Source organism: Heteronotia binoei, chromosome 2 (genome assembly GCF_032191835.1).
Source record: "Heteronotia binoei isolate CCM8104 ecotype False Entrance Well chromosome 2, APGP_CSIRO_Hbin_v1, whole genome shotgun sequence".
NCBI classification, from domain to species: Eukaryota; Metazoa; Chordata; class Lepidosauria; order Squamata; family Gekkonidae; genus Heteronotia; species Heteronotia binoei.
In genome coordinates, this window is record NC_083224.1 from 6,554,397 (window position 1) to 6,572,628 (window position 18,232).

At 48.3% G+C, this 18,232-nt stretch overlaps 1 protein-coding gene across 2 annotated transcripts in view; it reads right to left on the reverse strand.

Annotated features, from left to right (window-relative positions):
- The window catches only part of MAPRE1 (microtubule associated protein RP/EB family member 1), an 80,211-nt gene that overhangs the window by 49,320 nt on the left and 12,659 nt on the right, over positions 1 to 18,232 (reverse strand). For both annotated transcript variants that reach the window (XM_060230503.1, XM_060230509.1), the window contains exon 3: positions 5,211 to 5,356. In XM_060230503.1, coding sequence (XP_060086486.1) covers positions 5,211 to 5,356 — 146 coding nt within the window. The remainder of the gene's footprint in view (positions 1 to 5,210; positions 5,357 to 18,232) is intronic.

An 18,232-nucleotide genomic window follows, 5' to 3' on the forward strand; every position in this document is an offset into this window, starting at 1 on the left:
TTCTCTTATGTTCTTATGTGACACAGAGTGTTGGACTGGAGGAGCCACTGGCCTGATCCAATAGGGCTTCTCTTATGTGACACAGAGTGTTGGACTGAATGGGCCATTGGTCTGACCCAACAGGGCTTCTGTTATGTTCTTATGTGACACAGAGTGTTGGACTGGATGGGCCACTGACCTGATCCAACAGGGCTTCTGTTATGTTCTTATGTGACACAGAGTGTTGGACTGGATGGGCCACTGGCCTGATCCAACAGGGCTTCTCTTATGTTCTTATGTGACACAGAGTGTTGGACTGGATGGGCCATTGGCCTGATCTAAGAGGGCTTCTCTTATGTTCTTATGTGATACAGAGGGTTGGACTGGAGGAGCCACTGGCCTGATCCAACAGGGCTTCTCTTATGTGACACAGAGTGTTGGAATGGATGGGCCACTGGCCTGATCCAACATGGCTTCTCTTATGTTCTTATGTGACACAGAGTGTTGGACTGAATGGGCCATTGGTCTGACCCAACAGGGCTTCTGTTATGTTCTTATGTGACACAGAGTGTTGGACTGGAGGGGCCACTGGCCTGATCCAACATGGCTTCTGTTATGTTCTTATGTGACACAGAGTGTTGGACTGGAGGGGCCACTGGCCTGATCCAACAGGGCTTCTCTTATGTTCTTATGTGACACAGAGTGTTGGACTGGAGGAGCCACTGGCCTGATCCAACAGGGCTTCTCTTATGTGACACAGAGTGTTGGACTGAATGGGCCATTGGTCTGACCCAACAGGGCTTCTGTTATGTTCTTATGTGACACAGAGTGTTGGACTGGATGGGCCACTGACCTGATCCAACATGGCTTCTGTTATGTTCTTATGTGACACAGAGTGTTGGACTGGATGGGCCACTGGCCTGATCCAACAGGGCTTCTCTTATGTTCTTATGTGACACAGATGTTGGACTGGATGGGCCATTGGCCTGATCCAAGAGGGCTTCTCTTATGTTCTTATGTGATACAGAGTGTTGGACTGGAGGAGCCACTGGCCTGATCCAACAGGGCTTCTCTTATGTGACACAGAATGTTGGAATGGATGGGCCACTGGCCTGATCCAACATGGCTTCTCTTATGTTCTTATGTGACACAGAGTGTTGGACTGAATGGGCCATTGGTCTGACCCAACAGGGCTTCTGTTATGCTCTTATGTGACACAGAGTGTTGGACTGGAGGGGCCACTGGCCTGATCCAACATGGCTTCTCTTATGTTCTTATGTGACACAGAGTGTTGGACTGGAGGGGCCACTGGCCTGATCCAACAGGGCTTCTCTTATGTTCTTATGTGACACAGAGTGTTGGACTGGAGGGGCCACTGGCCTGATCCAACAGGGCTTCTCTTATGTTCTTATGTGACACACAGTGCTGGACTGGAGGGGCCATTGGCCTGATCCAACAGGGCTTCTCTTATGTTCTTATGTGACACAGAATGTTGGACTGGATGGACCATTGGCCTGATCCAACATGGCTTCTCTTATGTTCTTATGTGACACAGAGTGTTGGACTGGAGGGGCCACTGGCCTGATCCAACAGGGCTTCTCTTATGTTCTTATGTGACACAGAGTGTTGGACTGGAGGGGCCACTGGCCTGACCCAACAGGGCTTCTCTTATGTTCTTATGTGACACAGAGTGTTGGACTGGAGGGGCCGTTGGCCTGACCCAACAGGGCTTCTCTTATGTTTTTATGTGACACAGAGTGTTGGACTGGAGGGGCCGTTGGCCTGACCCAACAGGGCTTCTCTTATGTTCTTATGTGACACAGAGTGCTGGACTGGAGGGGCCACTGGCCTGATCCCACATGGCTTCTCTTATGTTCTTATGTGACACAGAGTGTTGGACTGGAGGGGCCACTGGCCTGACCCAACAGGGCTTCTCTTATGTTCTTATGTGACACAGAGTGTTGGACTGGAGGGGCCACTGGCCTGATCCAACATGGCTTCTCTTATGTTCTTATGTGACACAGAGTGTTGGACTGGAGGGGCCACTGGCCTGATCCAACAGGGCTTCTCTTATGTTCTTATGTGACACAGAGTGTTGGACTGGAGGGGCCACTGGCCTGATCCAACAGGGCTTCTCTTATGTTCTTATGTGACACACAGTGCTGGACTGGAGGGGCCATTGGCCTGATCCAACAGGGCTTCTCTTATGTTCTTATGTGACACAGAATGTTGGACTGGATGGACCATTGGCCTGATCCAACATGGCTTCTCTTATGTTCTTATGTGACACAGAGTGTTGGACTGGAGGGGCCACTGGCCTGATCCAACAGGGCTTCTCTTATGTTCTTATGTGACACAGAGTGTTGGACTGGAGGGGCCACTGGCCTGACCCAACAGGGCTTCTCTTATGTTCTTATGTGACACAGAGTGTTGGACTGGAGGGGCCGTTGGCCTGATCCAACATGGCTTCTCTTATGTTCTTATTTGACACAGAGTGTTGGACTGGAGGGGCCGTTGGCCTGACCCAACAGGGCTTCTCTTATGTTTTTATGTGACACAGGGTGTTGGACTGGAGGGGCCGTTGGCCTGACCCAACAGGGCTTCTCTTATGTTCTTATGTGACACAGAGTGCTGGACTGGAGGGGCCACTGGCCTGATCCCACATGGCTTCTCTTATGTTCTTATGTGACACAGAGTGTTGGACTGGAGGGGCCACTGGCCTGACCCAACAGGGCTTCTCTTATGTTCTTATGTGACACAGAGTGTTGGACTGGAGGGGCCACTGGCCTGATCCAACATGGCTTCTCTTATGTTCTTATGTGACACAGAGTGTTGGACTGGATGGGCCATTGGCCTGATCCAACATGACTTCTCTTTTGTTCTTATGTGACACAGAGTGTTGGACTGGAGGGGCCATTGGCCTGATCCAACATGACTTCTCTTTTGTTCTTATGTGACACAGAGTGTTGGACTGGATGGGCCACTGGCCTGATCCAACAGGGCTTCTCTTATGTTCTTAAGTGACTCAGAGTGTTGGACTGGAGGGGCCACTGGCCTGATCCAACAGGGCTTCTCTTATGTTCTTAAGTGACTCAAGAGTGTTGGACTGGATGGGCCACTGGCCTGATCCAACAGGGCTTCTCTTATGTTCTTAAGTGACTCAGAGTGTTGGACTGGATGGGCCATTGGCCTGATCCAACATGACTTCTCTTTTGTTCTTATGTGACACAGAGTGTTGGACTGGATGGGCCATTGGCCTGATCCAACATGACTTCTCTTTTGTTCTTATGTGACACAGAGTGTTGGACTGGATGGGCCATTGGCCTGATCCAACATGGCTTCTCTTATGTTCTTATGTGACACAGAGTGTTGGACTGGATGGGCCACTGGCCTGATCCAACAGGGCTTCTCTTATGTTCTTAAGTGACTCAGAGTGTTGGACTGGAGGGGCCACTGGCCTGATCCAACAGGGCTTCTCTTATGTTCTTAAGTGACTCAGAGTGTTGGACTGGATGGGCCACTGGCCTGATCCAACAGGGCTTCTCTTATGTTCTTAAGTGACTCAGAGTGTTGGACTGGATGGGCCATTGGCCTGATCCAACATGACTTCTCTTTTGTTCTTATGTGACACAGAGTGTTGGACTGGATGGGCCATTGGCCTGATCCAACATGACTTCTCTTTTGTTCTTATGTGACACAGAGTGTTGGACTGGATGGGCCATTGGCCTGATCCAACATGGCTTCTCTTATGTTCTTATGTGACACAGAGTGTTGGACTGGATGGGCCATTGGCCTGATCCAACATGGCTTCTCTTATGTTCTTATGTGACACAGAGTGTTGGACTGGATGGGCCACTGGCCTGATCCAACAGGGCTTCTCTTATGTTCTTATGTGACACAGAGTGCTAGACTGGAGGGGCCACTGGCCAGATCCAACAGGGCTTCTCTTATGTTCTTAAGTGACTCAGAGTGTTGGACTGGAGGGGCCACTGGCCTGATCCAACATGGCTTCTCTTATGTTCTTATGTGACACAGAGTGTTGGACTGGAGGGGCCACTGGCCTGATCCAACAGGGCTTCTGTTATGTTCTTAAGTGACTCAGAGTGTTGGACTGGATGGGCCACTGGCCTGATCCAACATGGCTTCTCTTATGTTCTTATTTGACACAGAGTGTTGGATTGGATGGGCCACTGAGCTGATCCAACATGGCTTCTCTTATGTTCTTAAGTGACTCAGAGTGTTGGACTGGATGGGCCATTGGCCTGATCCAACATGACTTCTCTTTTGTTCTTATGTGACACAGAGTGTTGGACTGGATGGGCCATTGGCCTGATCCAACATGACTTCTCTTTTGTTCTTATGTGACACAGAGTGTTGGACTGGATGGGCCATTGGCCTGATCCAACATGGCTTCTCTTATGTTCTTATGTGACACAGAGTGTTGGACTGGATGGGCCACTGGCCTGATCCAACAGGGCTTCTCTTATGTTCTTATGTGACACAGAGTGCTAGACTGGAGGGGCCACTGGCCTGATCCAACAGGGCTTCTCTTATGTTCTTAAGTGACTCAGAGTGTTGGACTGGAGGGGCCACTGGCCTGATCCAACATGGCTTCTCTTATGTTCTTATGTGACACAGAGTGTTGGACTGGATGGGCCACTGGCCTGATCCAACAGGGCTTCTCTTATGTTCTTATGTGACACAGAGTGCTAGACTGGAGGGGCCACTGGCCTGATCCAACAGGGCTTCTCTTATGTTCTTAAGTGACTCAGAGTGTTGGACTGGAGGGGCCACTGGCCTGATCCAACATGGCTTCTCTTATGTTCTTATGTGACACAGAGTGTTGGACTGGAGGGGCCACTGGCCTGATCCAACAGGGCTTCTGTTATGTTCTTAAGTGACTCAGAGTGTTGGACTGGATGGGCCACTGGCCTGATCCAACATGGCTTCTCTTATGTTCTTATTTGACACAGAGTGTTGGATTGGATGGGCCACTGAGCTGATCCAACATGGCTTCTCTTACGTTCTTATCAGCAAAACTGCTTGTGGCCAGCAGAACTCCAATCTGACCACATTTTAGCTGGAAAATATTAGCTGGTGGCAGGCAAGGAGCCAGAGGGAGACCGACTGAGAATCCCAGGCCCTGCAGCACCAAGGACAGACTCCCCCCGAAGGCAGGCACTCCAGAGGACAAATCAAACCGCACGTGCGCAAGTGAACGGAAATCTTACTTTGTCGACGCCCATTCGCTTAAAACCTGCTTGTAGGACCTTGAAGTTTTGAATGTATTCGTGTTCCAACTTGGCCTGAAATTTCACTTTCTTCAGTGCTACGGAACCTGGGAAGAGCATATCCATAAACTGACAATATGCAGCACCTATGGGAAAATAAGAGACATCTGTGTAACAACCGAAGCTTAATACACCTTAGGGCAAAGACAGGCGGCGGAGGGGGGCGGGGGCGGAGTTTCTTACAGAACCCCCAGCATGTCCGGAACAGACTCAGCCTTGCAGCCAAATCTCAATGTGAAACGTGAAGCCCCTGCAACTTCCCTGTTTATCAATGGCCACCCCTTTCAAAGGTACATGAAAACCCCTTATAAATGGACATGGCATTCAAAATCAGACAGGCAGGCCACTCAAGTCCTCTCTAGCCTCACTTGGATGAGAGGCTTTTTCATAGTCTTGCCTTCGCCCACACCCTGCAAGCATCCAGGCACAAATCTCCCAGGCCCTCGCAGTCTTTCCTCTCAGCACAGCTATCCTTCATTCAGCACGACCACAGTTATAGCGACCCAATAGCTAAGAATGTATTGAAACAAAATCATACAAATACGTGGTATATGACTCTGAAAAAGCTGGCTAGGATGAGTAAAAAGATGTCAGATAGATGTTGGAAATGTAGAAAACACGAAGGTTCCTTCTTTCACATGTGGTGGACTTGTGAAAAAGCGAAAGAGTTTTGGAAGATGATACAAAAAGAAATCTCCAAAATTTTGGGCTATGACTTTAAGAAAACTGCAGAGACTTTTCTGCTTGGATTACAATTAGAAAAATTCCCAAAGGAAGACAGGACTTTAATTTGGTACTTGCTCTCAGCTGCTAGGACACTGTATGCGCAGCTGTGGAAACAAGGAAAAATACCAGAGAAATGGGATTGGATTGTGAAAGTTTTATCGTGGAGTGAGATGGACAAATTAACTAAAACTTTAAGAGACTATGATTTAGATATATTCAAAAAGGAGTGGAAGAAATTTAAAGGATATATGGAGAAAGAGTGGAACGTAAAAGGACATTGGACAATTTTTTAGTATCAAGGAGAAAAGAAAAGTATTGAACTTTGATTGGTTAGCGGTACCTTTATAATTGAATTTAAATTTATAACTTCGGGGAAGTCAAATTTTGGAGGGAGGGGGGGTTGAAATATCATATGGGTTAGTATAGAAAAGAGACAATTAAATATTGTAGCCATATGTTATTAATAAATTGCTAAAACACAAAATCATACAAATATGTGCAACGGAAGACTAAATAGCTATAACAATCCCCCACAAGTTTCACAGTCCCACCAAAGGAGTCCCAATGAGCAGGAGGTCGACTGGATGATTCCTGTTTCAAATCCTCTTCTAGCATCGGGGGCTCCAACCGCATCTCTCAACCAAAGGCGACAGCTCAGGAAACGATATCAAAGGGTTTCTGACGCATCGATAAGTTGCAAAGAGCTGCAAAACCCACCAGCTTCTTTTGCAGGGCATCCAAAGACCGCACACAGAATTCCCAACGGACAAATGGGACAGAAAGTCTCCAGTAAGATTTCGAAACGGCACTAAACTCCAAAAGGCTCAAAGCCTTTATTTCTTCTGAGCTTTTGCCTTTGGTTGAGAGATGCGATTGGAGCCCCCTATGCTAGAAGAGGATTTGAAGCCGGAATCATCCGGTCGACCTCCTGCTCACTGGGACTCCTTTGGTGGGGCTGTGAAACTTTTGGGGAATTGCTATTGCTATTTAGTCTTCTATTGAACATATTTGTATGATTTTGTTTCAATACATTCTTCGTTATTCGGTCGCTATAACTTTGGTTGTGCTGTCTTTATCCTACAAGTGACCTCTCTCCCTTTACCAATCCTTAGCATCGGGAAAAGTGCAGAAAAGGGCAACTAGAATGATTAAAGGTTTAGAACACTTTCCTATGAAGAAAGGTTAAAATGCTTAGGACTCTTTTAGCGTGGAGAAACGTCGACTGCAGGGTGACATGATAGAGGCTGACAAGATTATGCGCGGGATGGAGAAAGTAGAGAAAGAAGTCCTTTTCTCCCTTTCTCAGAATACGAGAGCATTCACTCGTGGGCATTCAACGAAATTGCTGAGCACTCGGGTTAGAATGGATAAAAGGAAATACGTTTTCACCCAAAGGGTGATTAACATGTGGAATTCACTGCCACAGGAGCTCGTGGCGGCTACAAGCATAGACAGTTTCAAGAGAGGATTGGATAAAAATATGGAGCAGAGGTCCATCAGTGGCTATTAACCACAGTGTGTGTGTATATATGTGTGTGTGTACATATATACACACACACACAAACATATTGGCCACTTTGTGACACAGAGTGTTGGACTGGATGGCTTCTCTTATGTTCTTATGTCACACAGACTGTTGGACTGGATGGGCCATTGCCCTGGTCCAACAGGGCTTCTCTTACGTTCTTATGTGACACAGAGTGTTGGACTTGAGGGGTCACTGGCCTGATCCAACAGGGCTTCTCTTATGTGACACAGAGTGTTGGACTGGAGGGGCCACTGGCCTGATCCAACATGGCTTCTCTTATGTGACACAGAGTGTTGGACTGGAGGGGCCACTGGCTTGATCCAACAGGGCTTCTCTGATGTTCTTATGTGACACAGAGTGTTGGACTGGAGGGGCCACTGGCCTGATCCAACATGGCTTCTCTTATGTTCTTATGTGACACAAAGTATTGGACTGGAGGGGCCATTGGCCTGATCCAACAGGGCTTCTCTTATGTTCTTATGTGACACAGAGGGTTGGACTGGAGGGGCCACTGGCCTGATCCAACAGGGCTTCTCTTATGTTATGTTCTTTGTTCAGCAGCAGGCAACCCCTACAGCTCCCTGAAACTGGTTGCTGCCTTCCAAGTGCTGTGGCAGATAAGCCTTCAAGTGGTCCGTGGAGAGGAGTCCACAGCCTCTGGGATATGACAAACCTGAGTGCGGAGTACCATGAAATCTGCCTTGTAATACTACAGAGAAGATAGCATTAAGGGGAGATAAAGGGGTGGGGGGGGGGGGTTAGGTGACTCATGTATAACGGCAAAGTCTAAGGAGGTAATTTAAAAAACAAAGAAACTAACTCCAGCAGACTAATGTCGTCAGCCGGGTTGGTCTGAAGTAGTAGAACAAGATAGGAGTCGAATTGCCCCTTGAAGAAGAAGAAGATGATATTGGATTTATATCCCGCCCTCCACTCCGAAGAGTCTCAGAGCGGCTCACAATCTCCTTTACCTTCCTCCCCCACAACAGACACCCCGTGAGGTGGGTGGGGCTGGAGAGGGCTCTCACAGCAGCTGCCTTTTCAAGGACAACCTTTGCCAGAGCTATGGTTGACCCAAGGCCATTCCAGCAGGTGCAAGTGGAGGAGTGGGGAATCAAACCCGATTCTCCCAGATAAGAGTCCACACGCTTAACCACTACACCAAACTGGCTCTCCACCAAGACCAACTTAATTTTATTCAGAGCGTAAGCTTTCATGCGCTCTCCAAGCCCGCTTCCTCAGACGAGGAATCCGGTACAGTGAGCAAAGCCACCCATAGCTGGTCGTCAGTGGTTCAGAACGCAAACCGTTCATTGGATCTTAAATTTGTACCAGTTTGCATTCTGAGCCACTGACGACCAGCTATGCGTGGCTTTGCTCCCTGTACCGGATTCCTCGTCTGAGGAAGCGGGCTTGGAGAGCGCACGAAAGCTTACGCTCTGAATAAAACTTTGTCGGTCTTAAAGGCGCTGCTTGACTCCTGCTTTGTTTCCAGCAGCCTTTGCGAAAGCAAATCACCGTACTGTTGTAATCCAGCTCTGTAAAGCGACGCCGCACGAGTGAAAGGGCTCCGTCTTACCAACAAGAAGAGATCTTCCATTATAAGCCCTAGCTGCCTTAATCTAGCCACCTAATCCACCGAAAATAGAAAGCACCTTGTTTAAATAGAGCAGCAGGCCTTCAGCTTCCGAAGCAAAAATAATCCTTGGCTTGAAAAACCCTGAGGCACGCTTCAGCTTCCAGTGGCTTCTGGCCAAGTCGAGCTCTGAAAGGTGCATCTCAGACACAACGAAGGACTAGAGATGTGAAGGCCCGGGAAAAAACTGGAAAGATTCAGAAAGAAAAACGGGAAAGGGGGGGGGCCCCTCCGGTTTTTTTTTTTCCGTAGCCTTTTTTGTTTTGTTTTTTTCAAAAAACTGAAAAAATTGCAAACAAAAGAAAAACGGAAAAAAAATGATTACGGAATGTTTTATTTTAACATGATGAATAAAATATTTTAAGACAAGGTGTTCAACTATTTTCCAAATCGTTTCTAAAAAATATGCACGGTATCAGGTTGTTCTAATTTCTGTGCACTAAGGACAAGCAAGTCTTAGGTTATGCCCATTCACTGAAACTTAGTCCTACACTCCCTTCTATAAACTCCCCCCCCCCTCCAATCCTTCTTATGAGAATGAGTTTATTTTTATTTAATACTGTGGAGAGGAAAAAATGAATTATTGCGACTTCTGGATTTTTAAAAATTGTTTTGTAGAGGTTTTTTCATCTGTTCCACATAAACGGGGGAGGGACGGTGGCTCAGTGGTAGAGCATCTGCTTGGGAAGCAGAAGGTCCCAGGTTCAACCCCTGGCATCTCCAAAAAAGGATCCAGGCAAATAGGTGTGAAAAACCTCGAGACCCTGGAGAGCCGCTGACAGTCTGAGAAGACAATACTGACTTTGATGGACCAAGTGTCTGATTCAGTATAAGGCAGCTTCATATGTTCATATGTTCAAACTAGTTAACAGTTCAGGAGAGTGTTGCTCCATTTGTTACCATTACAAATAAATATTATTTTTTTCCAACAAAAATAAGTTGTTTTACTAAATTATACATAAAACATATAACATACCCAAACATAAACACTCAGAGAATTCAACATACCCATTTACAAAGGAATGTATAGATAACTTACTAACACTTGTATCTTGTTCTATCTATTCAAATCTTAAATGTTCCACCCATTCGTACACTGATTTCCAAGTACCATTACATTCCGTAATATTACCATCTCTCAACCTCGTGGTTAAAAGATCCATTTCTACTGTCGCCATTAATTTAACTATAAACTCATTCCTATTTGGAATATTATAGGTCTTTCAATATCTGGCATACAAAATTCTGGCGACAGTTAGCATATGGAGCAGAATTTTTTTTCTGATTTGGACACATCAATTTTACAGACATTTAATAAGAAAAGTTCGGGTAGATGAGGGATTTGTTTTTTAATATCTTTTGAATCCATATGGACCCTGAATCCAATATTTCTTTGCCCTATCACAGAGTCAACCTAAGTGGAATAGAGAGAGTCAATTCTGTTTGTAATAATTGTTTGGATACACTCTATTTTTAATATGCTTGTTGTGGTAATTTTATGCCAAGTAAAATCGTCCATACTCATATTTTATGTTCCTAAAGTAACAGAATGACTTTCAATCTGGAAAAGAAAAAAGAAGTGCTAACGTAGTTTTTTTTTTTCAATTTTTCCGAAAATTTCCGTTTTTTCCTGCGGGAAAAAATGCAAAAAAACCCCAGGGTTTCTGGAAATTTTACATCTCTATGAGGGACCCCCACTATCCTAGATATAAACTGAGACAGAGGAAGGATCAAAAGATTCTGAGATGACCAAAATCCACCATAAAGCAACTGTAGTTATTGTTCTGGAGTTGGACACCTGGACTGCACAGGGGATAAACTTTTTCTTGCAAAGAAGTGAGATATTGATCCAGAAGCAGAGTTAAACTTATTCTGGAGCTCATGTGACCATGTGAGGTTTTAAAGTTATCGGCAGAAACTGCTGATTCGTTCAATATCTAGTTTGCTATGCGCTTGGAAATGCCCAGGTTGCCATTTTTAGAAAATACAAATATTTTAGATTTGATACTTTACTTGCAACTCCTCATTTAGGCAGTAGTCTGGGAAACATTTCAGGAGTCTCTTCAGGACAATCTCGGCGTGAGAGATAAGAATCATAGAATCATAGAGTTGGAAGGGACCTCTAGGGTCATCTAGTCCAACCCCCTGCACAAGGCAGGAAACTCACAAACACCTCCCCCTAATTCACCCTGATCCACTCCATTGCTGTCAGACGGCCAGTTTGGTGTAGTGGTGAAGTGTGTGGACTCTTACCTGGGAGAACCGGGTTTGATTCCTCACTCCTCCAATTGCACCTGCTAGCATGGCCTTGGGTCAGCCATAGCTCTGGCAGAGGTTGTCCTTGAAAGGGCAGCTGCTGGGAGAGCCCTCTCCAGCCCCACCCACCTCACAGGGTGTCTGTTGTGGGGGAGGAAGGGAAAGGAGACTGTAGGCCGCTCTGAGGCTCTGTCCTTGAAAGGGCAGCTGCTGTGAGAGCCCTCTCAGCCCCACCCACCTCACAGGGTGTCTGTTGTGGGGGAGGAAGGGAAAGGAGATTGTGAGCCGCTCTGAGACTCTTCGGAGTGAGTGGAGGGCGGGATATAAATCCAATATCATCATCTTCTTCTGTTTAAAAACCTCCAAGGAAGGAGAGCCCACCACCTTCCGAGGAAGCCTGTTCCACTGAGGAAACAATCTAACGATAAGCCCAGAATCATTGGCATACAGCAGCCAATGAGCTTTCTTTTGAAGATAACCTGGGGGCAAGAAAGTCTGGGGAGGGAAGACTCGACATCAGGTCATTTAAACACAAAGAAAAAAGAAAGTGGTCAAGAAGACAACCTTTCCTCACCCCCCCCCCCATTGATGGTAAAACCCTCTGAAAGTTGCCCCCTCCACCATAACAGACCTGGGCGGTAGTATTTGCGTCCTCGGTGCAGAGAAGTCACATAAAAGAGTGGTCGTTCTTTACAGAAGGATGCTCCTGTGCTTTTGTCACAAGCAGAGCACCAGGGAGGACCTTCTACTGGCTGCCACCGCTCTGGTAAAGGTCTGTCTGGGGTCTGACTGCCACCGCTCTGGTTAGGGTCTGTCTGGGGTCTACTGACTGCCACCACTCCGGTTAGAGTCTGTCTGGGGTCTACTGACTGCAACTGCTCTGGTGAGGGTCTGTCTGGGGTCTACTGACTGCAACTGCTCTGGTAAAGGTCTGTCTGGGGTCTACTGATTGTCACCGCTCTGGTAAGGGTCTTTCTGGGGTTCTACGGGCTGCCACCGCTCTGGTAAGGGTCTGTCTGTGGTCTACTGACTGCAACTGCTCTGGTAAAGGTCTGTCTGGGGTCTACTGACTGCAACTGCTCTGGTAAGGGTCTTTCTGGGGTCTACTGACTGCAACTGCTCTGGTAAGGGTCTTTCTGGGGTCTACTGACTGCAACTGCTCTGGTAAAGGTCTGTCTGGGGTCTACTGACTGCAACTGCTCTGGTAAGGGTCTTTCTGGGGTCTACTGACTGCAACTGCTCTGGTAAAGGTCTGTCTGTGGTCTACTGACTGCAACTGCTCTGGTGAGGGTCTGTCTGGGGTCTACTGACTGCAACTGCTCTGGTAAAGGTCTGTCTGGGGTCTACTGACTGCAACTGCTCTGGTAAGGGTCTTTCTGTGGTCTACTGACTGCAACTGCTCTGGTAAAGGTCTGTCTGGGGTCTACTGACTGCAACTGCTCTGGTGAGGGTCTGTCTGGGGTCTACTGACTGCAACTGCTCTGGTAAAGGTCTGTCTGGGGTCTACTGACTGCAACTGCTCTGGTGAGGGTCTGTCTGGGGTCTACTGACTGCAACTGCTCTGGTAAAGGTCTGTCTGGGGTCTACTGATTGTCACCGCTCTGGTAAAGGTCTGTCTGGGGTCTACTGACTGCCACCACTCTGGTTAGGGTCTGTCTGGGGTCTACTGACTGCCACCACTCTGGTTAGGGTCTGTCTGGGGTCTACTGACTGCAACCACTCTGGTTAGGGTCTGTCTGGGGTCTACTGACTGCCACCGCTCTGGTAAGGGTCTTTCTGGGGTCTACTGACTGTCACCGCTCTGGTAAGGGTCTGTCTGGGGTCTACTGACTGCAACCGCTCTGGTTAGGGTCTGTCTGGGGTCTACTGACTGCCACCGCTCTGGTAAGGGTCTGTCTGGGGTCTACTGACTGCAACCGCTCTGGTTAGGGTCTGTCTGGGGTCTACTGACTGCCACCGCTCTGGTAAGGGTCTGTCTGGGGTCTACTGACTGCCACCGGTCTGGTTAGGGTCTGTCTGGGGTCTACTGACTGTCACCCGCTCTGGTAAGGGTCTGTCTGGGGTCTACTGACTGCAACCGCTCTGGTTAGGGTCTGTCTGGGGTCTACTGACTGCCACCGCTCTGGTAAGGGTCTGTCTGGGGTCTACTGACTGCAACCGCTCTGGTTAGGGTCTGTCTGGGGTCTACTGACTGCCACCGCTCTGGTAAGGGTCTGTCTGGGGTCTACTGACTGCCACCGGTCTGGTTAGGGTCTTTCTGGGGTCTACTGACTGCAACCGCTCTGGTAAAGGTCTGTCTGGGGTCTACTGATTGTCACGGCTCTGGTAAGGGTCTGTCTGGGGTCTACGGGCTGCCACCGCCCTGGTAAGGGTCTGTCTACCTGACCCCCTCTCTTCCTTCTCAGCAATCACCTTTTATCTGTGACTGAAGAGGCGTGCAGACCCAGGCAGTATAACAATAACTTTATTGTAAGTGCTTAAGAATGAACAAGTGGGTTGTTAACTTTTAGTGCAATTATGAACATGGAAACAGTAAAGGGGGCACACAAAAAAAAAAAAAACCGACGCAACTAACTTCCTCCAATTCCAACTGACTCACCACTCTTTGGATGAGGGAGCTCCCATGACTGCAGCCCACCTCCAGCCCAGCCTTTTCATAGACAGAACCCTGCTGACTGCAGCCTCTCCAAAGAGAGAATGCACTTCCTTCTCTAGCTGGGCCTTCTATTTCCTTCCTTCCAGGTCCCAGGCCTCTGGGCAAATTTTCTCTCCAAAACTGCTTCCCACCCAATCAGAGGGACAGAAGGGATCCTGGGAAACATAGGCCACGTAGATACTCTAACACAGGCTTCCCTGGAGCCTGTAGGCCTCAATGGGCCCCGGATCATGACAGCTGGACGTAGGAATGCCCCTGACAAGAGTCTGGAAGCTGTAAATGGCACAGAATGCTGCAGCCAGAATGGCTCATAGGGACCTTACCACTCTGCCTACTGCACTTACAGGTGCTCCCGGTTTAATTCCGGGCTCAGCTCAAGGTGCTGGTATTGACCTGTCAAGCTTTAGGCAGCTTGGGGCCGGTGTACCGTAAGGACTGTCTACTCCCAGCTACCAGACCGTATTTGGATGCTCCCACCATCTGAGGCTATGGCTGGTTGCAGCCCAAGAAAAGGACTATTTGGTCATGGCACCAAAACCATGGAATCCACTCTCCAGGGAGATTCATCTGTCCCCTTCCATCATTGTCTTCCACCAAGAAGAAGACGACGACTCTGCAGATTTATACCCCGCCCTTCTCTCTGAATCAGAGATTCAGAGCGGCTTACAATCTCCTGTATCTTTCTCCCCCACAACAGACACCCTGTGAGGTGGATGGGGCTAAGAGAGCTCTCCCAGAAGCTGCCCATTCAAGGACAGAGTCTCAGAGCGGTTCACAATCTCCTTTACCTTCCTCCCCAACAACAGACACCCTGTGAGGTGGGTGGGGCTGAGAGGACTCTCCCAGAAGCTGCACTTTCAAGGACAACTCCTATGAGAGTTATGGCTGACCCAAGACCATTCCAGCAGGTGCAAGAGGAGGAGTGGGGAAGAAGACTGCAGATTTATACCCCGCCCTTCCCTCTGAATCAGAGACTCAGAGCGGCTTACAATCTCCTGTATCTTTCTCCCCCACAACAGACACCCTGTGAGGTGGGTGGGGCTGGAGAGGGCTCTCACAGCAGCTGCCCTTTCAAGGACAACCTCTGCCAGAGCTATGGCTGACCCAAGGCCATTCCAGCAGGTGCAAGTGGAGGAGTGGGGAATCACACCCGGTTCTCCCAGATAAGAGTCCGCACAATTAGCTGCTACACCAAACAGGGATGAATGACGAAGAAGACTGCAGATTTATACCCTGCCCTTCTCTCTCTGAATCACAGACTCAGAGCGGCTTACAATGTCCTTTATCTTCCTCCTCCACAATCTTCCTTCCTCCTCTTACAATCTCCTTTATCTTCTTCCTCCGCTGTGAGGTGGGTGGGGCTGAGAGGGCTCTCTTAGCAGTTGCCCTTTCAAGGACAACTCCGTGAGAGCTATGGCAGACCCAAGGCCATTCCAGCAGCTGCAAGTGGAAGAGTAACCCAGTTCTCCCAGAGAAGAGGCCGCACGCTTCACCACTACACCGAACTGTCTCTTTCGTCTGATGTTCCTTCACTGACTCCCATTCATGTGTCTATGCATTTATTTATTCATGTATTTAAAGAGCGAGAGAGACATGTTTTGAAACTTGTTTTAATGTTTTTGCTGCTAGGCACCTTGGGGACCCGAAGTTGGGGGAACAGCAGCTTTAAAATATTTTAGATAAATAAAAAACAAGTGTTCCCCACAGTGAGCACAACCCACATTCCCCGTGCCAGCCCCATCACATCAAAGGAGATGTGCAAAGGTGCGTGTTACTAAATCGGGACGAAGAAGTGTGCTTTCTAGAGTGTTGCTCCTGCACACTCATGTGGAATGCCTCCAAAGCTCACAGCACACAAACCCCAATCATAATATATTTGAGGAAATCGCTTCGGTCAAAGTTCCCTAAATAGCAGAAAAAGGAACTTGCTAAGACCAAACAGTGTGTTGACAGAGAAGAAGTCAGCCTGTTTAAAACCGGAAGGACAGCGGTCAACAACCTTTTTGGAACCAGGGACCGGTTCTGTAGAAGATAATTTTCCCATGGACCAGGGGAGAGGAGTGCAACGGTTTCAGGATGATACAACTGTGCACTTTCTTTCTGTTAGTTTGGTGTAGTGGTTAAGTGTGTGGACTCTTATCTGGGAGGACCGGGTTTGATTCCCCAGTCCTCCACTTGCACCTGCTGGAATGGCCTTGGGTCAGCCATAGCTCTGGCTGAGGTTGTCCTTGAAAGGGCAGCTAATGGGAGAGCCCTCTCCAGCCCCACCCACCTCACAGGGCGTCTGTTGTGGGGGAGGAAGGGAAAGGAGATTGTGAGCCGCTCTGAGACTCTTCGGAGTGGAGGGCGGGATATAAATCCAATCTCTTCATCTACCTCACAGGGTGTCTGTTGTGGGGGAGGAAGGGAAAGGAGATTATGAGCCGTTCTGAGACCCTTCGGAGTGGAGGGCGGGATATAAATCCAATATCTTCATCTACCTCACAGGGTGTCTGTTGTGGGGGAGGAAGGGAAAGGAGATTGTGAGCTGCTCTGAGACTCTTCGGAGTGGAGGGCGGGATATAAATCCAATCTCTTCATCTACCTCACAGGGTGTCTGTTGTGGGGGAGGAAGGGAAAGGAGATTGTGAGCCACTCTGAGACTGAGATTCAGAGTGGAGGGTGGGATATAAATCCAATGTCGGTGAGTTATAAATCCAATTTTCTGCTTCTTCTTACATTGTAATATATTATGAAATACATTTCATGATGTGTTACAATGCGCTAGGACTCATCATTTACAGCTACCTGTCCTCAGGAATTAACAAGGGCCCTGGCCTTTCAAACGGCTCTTCATACAGCTCAATGTTATTGTAATGACTGTCTCAATGACTTGACTGTTTAATTGGTTTCATGCTGTAGTCTGCCTGTTTGGTCTCGGCAGGGAGGGCGGGTTATAAATGGAAACAAACAAATATTATCTGCCCAGTTCCTCCTCCCCGCTTCCCCCAGTGGCGGTATTTCCCTCCTCTAGAGTCAGCACACACCCTACTGCGTCACCATGGATAAGGCTAGATTTGAGACCAAGAGCACCTGAGACCAACAAAACTTTCTCCCCTCCCCCCCGCCTTTTTGGCATTATTGTATTTTTTTTTAAACGTGCATGTGAGTGCGTGTGTGTACCTGGAAGTCATGGCGACCTCTGGTGATTGACCCCCTACTGGGGGCATGGAAGATATTCAGAGAGGTGGCTGAATAAAGCCTGCCCCTGCCTCCCAGCTGCTGGTATTCATAGAATCATACGAGTTGGAAGGGACCTCCTGGGAAATCTAGTCCAACCCCCTGCACAAGGCGGGAAACTCACGAACACCTCCCCCTAAATTCACAGGATCTTCATTGCTGTCAGAGGGCCATCCAGTTTGTGTTGAAAAACCTCCAAGGGAGAGAGGAACGTGAGGGAGAGAGGAAAAGCTGTCAGCGGCCTACCTCGAAGAGAGGCTGTTGGGGCAGGTGGTGCTTTAGTCAGAGCTAAACGGGCATGTGTGGTTGGGGGGAGGGGGCAGATCTCACCCTCTTTTGCGCTGGATCCTGCTGCGGAATCAGCCTCCCCGTCTCTTTACCCATTGTTTGATTCTTCCTGCTTTGCTCAATTGGATACTGTTAAAGCCGTCTTCTTATTTCTTTAAGCTGGCCTGTCTTGTCTTAGAATCATAGAGTTGGAAGGGACGCCAAGGGTCATCTAGTCGAACCCCCTGCACAATGCAGGAAACTCACAAACACCAACCCCCCTAAATTCACAGGATCCTCATTGCTGTCAGAGGGCCATCCAGCCTCTGTTGAAAAACCTCCAAGGAAGGAGAGCCCAGTTAAAGCATAGAATCCTAGAGCTGGAAGGGACCTCCAGGGTCATCTAGTCCAACCCCCTGCACAATGCAGGAAACTCACAAACACCTCCCCCTAAATTCACAGGATCTTCATTGCTGTCAGATGGCCATCTAGCCTCTGTTGAAAAACCTCCAAGGAAGGAGAGCCCACCACCTCCTGAAGAAGCCTGTTCCACTGAGGAATCGCTCTAACGGTCAGGAAGTTCTTCCTAATGTTGAGCCGGAAACTCTTCTGATTTAATTTCAACCCACTGGTTCTGGTCCTACCTTCTGGGGCCACAGAAAACAATTCCACAC